Here is a 4,286-nt window from a genome sequence, read left to right as displayed (position 1 = left end):
TTCGCCCCGCCCTCCGCCCTGAGTGACAGCCGGTGTGACCAATCACGCAGAGCGGCGGAGCGGCGTCTGTCGCGCGCCGCTCGCCGCGTCCGGTGCGCGGCGGTTGTGGAAGGATCCGGGCGGCGGGGCCCGGGCGGGCGCGATGTCGGGGCTGCTGCACACCACGCTCAGCGGGCTCAACAGCGACTCGTACTGCGAGATCAGCCAGTACCGCGACCAGCACTTCCGGGTGCGCCCGGCGCGGCGGGTGGCGGGGAGGGCTGAGGCCGGGACAAGGCCGTGCGAGGAACCGGGCAGCGGGAGGGCACGGGGCGGCGGGAGCGGCACGGCGAGCGCGCTGAGCTCGCGGCGTGCCCTCTGTGCCCGCAGGGTAGCAGGCAGCTGCAGGAGAAATCGCTGAAGATTTCCTCCACGCTGTATGTCGGCAATCTGTCCTTCTACACCACCGAGGAGCAGATCCAGGAGCTCTTCTCCAAGTGCGGGGATGTCAAGAGGATTGTCATGGGGCTGGACAAGATCAAGAAAACCCCCTGTGGCTTCTGCTTTGTAGAGTATCCTTTCTGGTTCTTCCTGCCAGTACGGGTGTGGTTGGCACCTGTAGTTCCTCGGCACAGCAAGTGTGTCTGTGCTGCTGCTGGAAAGGTGATAGCCAGGTGCTTCCTACCAGGCACATCCCGTCCATCCTTGCACCTTCCTTACCTCACCCTGAGACTGACTGTGTAGTGGTGCCGTATGTGACAAGTGCCACCAGAGCTGTAGTTTCTGGAGGTGGAAGAGAGCCCCTTTAATTCATTAATTTCTTTAATGCTTTTAGGGCCACAATGAGAACTGTTAGTCATCAGCCTGACATCTTCCATGTCCAGAGCACGTGTTTGCTTTCTCCTCTCAACTGCACACCTGAAGGAAGTAGCAGGATAAGCCATGGGGGCATTTTCAAGCAGAGGGTACACGCTTATACAGGTTGTGCCAGGAGCTGTCTGTGCAAAGCTCTCCTTTTGTTCTATTTCAGTCAAGTTTTACATAGCACAAAAAGGCTGGTTTCTTGCCCTTAGCAAGGCTTTAATGTCTTTGTTCCATTGTCTTGTCTGTGCAGGTACTCACATTAAAGTACAGAATCCTTGCTGAGCTGGTCTTAGCTTGGATTTACATGAGTGCAGTTTTTGATCCCGTAGAGAAGAGCAGAAAAGGCTGGAAGGCAGTGGGGAGAGTTCAGCTTCTCAAATACAATACTTCCCTCATTTTTTTTCTCCTGTGCCCAACAAAAAGCAGCCTGAGTTGTCCTTACAGAGTGCCTCAGGTACTACACGAGAGCAGACGCTGAGCACGCCATGAGGTTTATCAACGGCACGCGGCTGGATGACCGCATCATCCGCACGGACTGGGACGCAGGCTTCAAGGAGGGGAGGCAGTATGGGAGAGGAAAGACTGGAGGACAGGTAAAGGCAATGCCAGTTCATCCCTGAATTCGATCCTGTAAGACTCCATGTACTTCCTTGCTGGTTTTGTCTCAGGGAGAACAATGTGCAGACTGTAAAGACCCGATAATGAAGGTTACTCACTCCCAGGTTGTTTTGGTAATTGACACCTGGTGATAAAGGCTGGCAATAGAACTTAAGGCCACTTTTGTTTAGGACTCCAAACCTCCTGCAATGCAAGCAGAATGTTCCCTAATCCAAGGTAGTACCCTTGAAATGATCCAGAAGCAGTGTGGCTGCCAGGCCAATCTCATAACACAGCAGTTTCTCCAAGGGCAAAGATGAGGTTTAGATGAGATAAAGTGTTCTGAAGGTCAAGCCTGGCAGTTCAGAAGGGCATACTGAAAAGCTGAACAAAAAAATATTTTGGAGTCTTTGCTTCTTACCTGAAAAAAATCTCCACAATCAAATATATCCTTTTTGGTCATTTTCACCACCATTACCACCTTTTTGGTGGATTAGTTGAAGAGATCTCAGACGAGTTGAAGTGCTTCTAATGTGAATTTCAGTTCCCCACCAGCTGAACAAGGAGGGGAGGATGATTCTGGGGGCTGGCAGTGCTGGCTGTTAATGTGTGTTGTTGCTGTGCCCCAGGTGCGAGATGAATACCGGACAGACTACGATGTGGGAAGAGGTGGCTTTGGCAAGATCATCCAGATGCAGAAGGCAAATCACCAGCCTGCAATCTATTAATTGCCTCGTGGCTCCTAGCTCGTAGAGGGCTCTGTCCTTCCAGAGCTAGCCCTGTTCTCACATTTGGGATGGGGTATGGAGTGATCCAAGTTCCAGCAAAAGGTGACTCTCCTTAGACTGTGGATATACATGTGTTCATTCTCCCTTCTTCCTGAGCTAGAGAGGATGTTCTGTGCTGGTACAGGGCAGCAAGGGGAAAAAATGGACAGCTCTGTAGGATTTTGGGCAAGAAGAAATGCAGCATGTCACACACACCTCATGCTATGACATACCCTTCATGTTGCACTTAAGCAGGTCACTTCCTCCAAGCTGCAACTGCAGCTGTGGTTGCTTTCAAATGGAACTTTTTTTAAAAGCTTATCACCATTGGAGCCCTCCAGGTGCCTGGGCACCTAGTGAGGATGCACAAGAGATTCAGGTTTCTCATTTACAACCTCACCTGCTCAATAAACAATATCACTGAATGAGAGAAGTGGACAAGGTGTTACCATCCACTTGGAGGGCCTGTCTGCACATCTAGCCCTTGGGTTGGTCAGGGCCTGCAGAGCATTTCTCTTTGTGATGCCCCCAGTGCTGCCTGGCTTTTCAGATCCTCACTGTTCGGTGTGATTTTAAAAGTTTCTGTTAATTTTTTTAAATAAACAGTTGTATTTGGTCTGACTGAGAAGAAGGTAATTTCACCCCTAGCGGCCCTTGTGGAGCTGTGTTTTGTGTTGGTAGCTAGGAAGCTGTTGATAAAACACCAATGTTTTGGCTATTCTTGAACAATGTTCCCACAGCGTCAAGGCTGCCTCTAACATTCCCACCTCACCAGCAGGCTGGGGTGGGAGCAAGATCTTGGGATATTCCAGACCCTATGGCATCTGCTCAGCAGCAATAGCTAAGAGAAGGGACATGGGGGGAATTCTTTATTAAAACATCTGTCTTCTGCAGCAGCTGCTCTGTGCACTGAAGCTGTGCTTCCCAGGAAGTGGCTGGACATCTCCTGCTGGTCAAAAGCAGACAATAAATATTTAGTTTTCCTTTGTTCCCACGTGCAGCCTTGCTTTTGCTTTATTAAACTGCTTTTATCTTGGCCCACAAGTTCCATTCCCATCTTCCTTTCTCCCTGCCTTCCTCCCACTGAGGAGGGGAGTGAGAGAGCAGCTTGGTGGGTACCTGGTGGGTACCTGGTGTTCAGGCAGGGTCAGCCCTCCACGGTTTGGTGCCCAGAGTGGGGCCTGAGGCAATGCCTGTTCTGTGCTAAGTGTGCTTTAGCCATAGTAGTTACTAAGTAGGCAGCTCCTGTTGGGCCACAGTGTTTGTTGGCTGCATTTCTTATCTCTTTACTTTGCTGGGCTTTGGGAACATGCTAGTACAAACCATGGCTCTGTGCTTTGCCCTGGCACTGATGGCCTTGCTCTGCTGGGGGAGCTGCCTTGTGGAGAGGATCCATTTCCCACTCCCACCTGGTGTGGGTGGCTTTATTGTTCCTGCTCAGCCTTATGTGAAATATTAAATGCTACTAATTAACATGGTTGGCATATCATGGGGTCTGTGTAATCTGGTGTCATCCTGGTGTAAGAGAAGACAATTTTTGGGTGAGTCAATACTGAAATGTGCCCTGAGGCAGCTGGTCCGTGGGTGGCAGAGTGTGTGGAAGGATTTGGGCAAATGCCTGGGCTAGTTATCACCTCCCATAGCCTGGGACTACACCTGAACAGGCAAGTACCCCTGGCAAACTGACGTGCCAACTGACAGAAGGTGCCTAGCCCAGTGAAAACCAGCAGCTTCTGGCACTGTGCTGGGGCTTGGCATGTGCCTGCAAAGCCCAGTTCAGGGCTGTCAGAGGGCTGTGGTTAACTCAGGGACCCAGCCACCTCTGAGAGTAACCTGATTGAGACTGGGGACAAACTCCATCTGAGGTGAGAGTAGAGATAGGGGCCCAAACAAGAACTGCAGTTGCCCCAGTTGTGGGAAAAACCCAGTGGACATGGAAGTCAATCTGTCTGTATCACCAGTTACTAGGGGAGGAGGGAGAAGAAGGGTTCCATCAAGAAGTTGGTCCTTGAGAAAAGAAAATGCAGGAAGGAGTGAGGGAATTCAGACAGGAAGCAGAAACCACTCAGTCTGCCCTCA

General features: G+C 51.1%; 1 protein-coding gene across 1 annotated transcript; it reads left to right on the top strand.

The window, feature by feature from the left end:
* Window positions 1-42: 42 nt before the first annotated feature.
* On the top strand, window positions 43-3,202 carry LOC135447945 (nuclear cap-binding protein subunit 2). Its single transcript, XM_064713199.1, has 4 exons — window positions 43-229; window positions 370-551; window positions 1,298-1,436; window positions 2,070-3,202. The coding sequence occupies exons 1-4, from the start codon at window positions 143-145 to the stop codon at window positions 2,166-2,168; spliced, it is 507 nt and encodes a 168-aa protein (XP_064569269.1). The 5' UTR covers window positions 43-142; the 3' UTR covers window positions 2,169-3,202.
* The last annotated feature ends 1,084 nt before the right edge of the window (window positions 3,203-4,286 follow it).

The sequence above is a fragment of the Zonotrichia leucophrys genome, chromosome 4A (genome assembly GCF_028769735.1).
Source record: "Zonotrichia leucophrys gambelii isolate GWCS_2022_RI chromosome 4A, RI_Zleu_2.0, whole genome shotgun sequence".
Taxonomy (NCBI): Eukaryota; Metazoa; Chordata; class Aves; order Passeriformes; family Passerellidae; genus Zonotrichia; species Zonotrichia leucophrys.
The sequence above is the reverse complement of the archived record's forward strand: the minus strand, read 5'-3'. Positions and strand labels throughout refer to the sequence as shown.

Bases quoted from the DNA above. Each gene is read 5' to 3' on its own strand.
- LOC135447945 (XM_064713199.1), top strand. From the start codon at position 143: ATGTCGGGGCTGCTGCACACCACGCTCAGCGGGCTCAACAGCGACTCG. The intron at 230-369 runs GTGCGCCCGGCG...CTGTGCCCGCAG, and splicing joins ACCGCGACCAGCACTTCCGG to GGTAGCAGGCAGCTGCAGGA. The intron at 552-1,297 runs GTATCCTTTCTG...AGAGTGCCTCAG, and splicing joins TGTGGCTTCTGCTTTGTAGA to GTACTACACGAGAGCAGACG.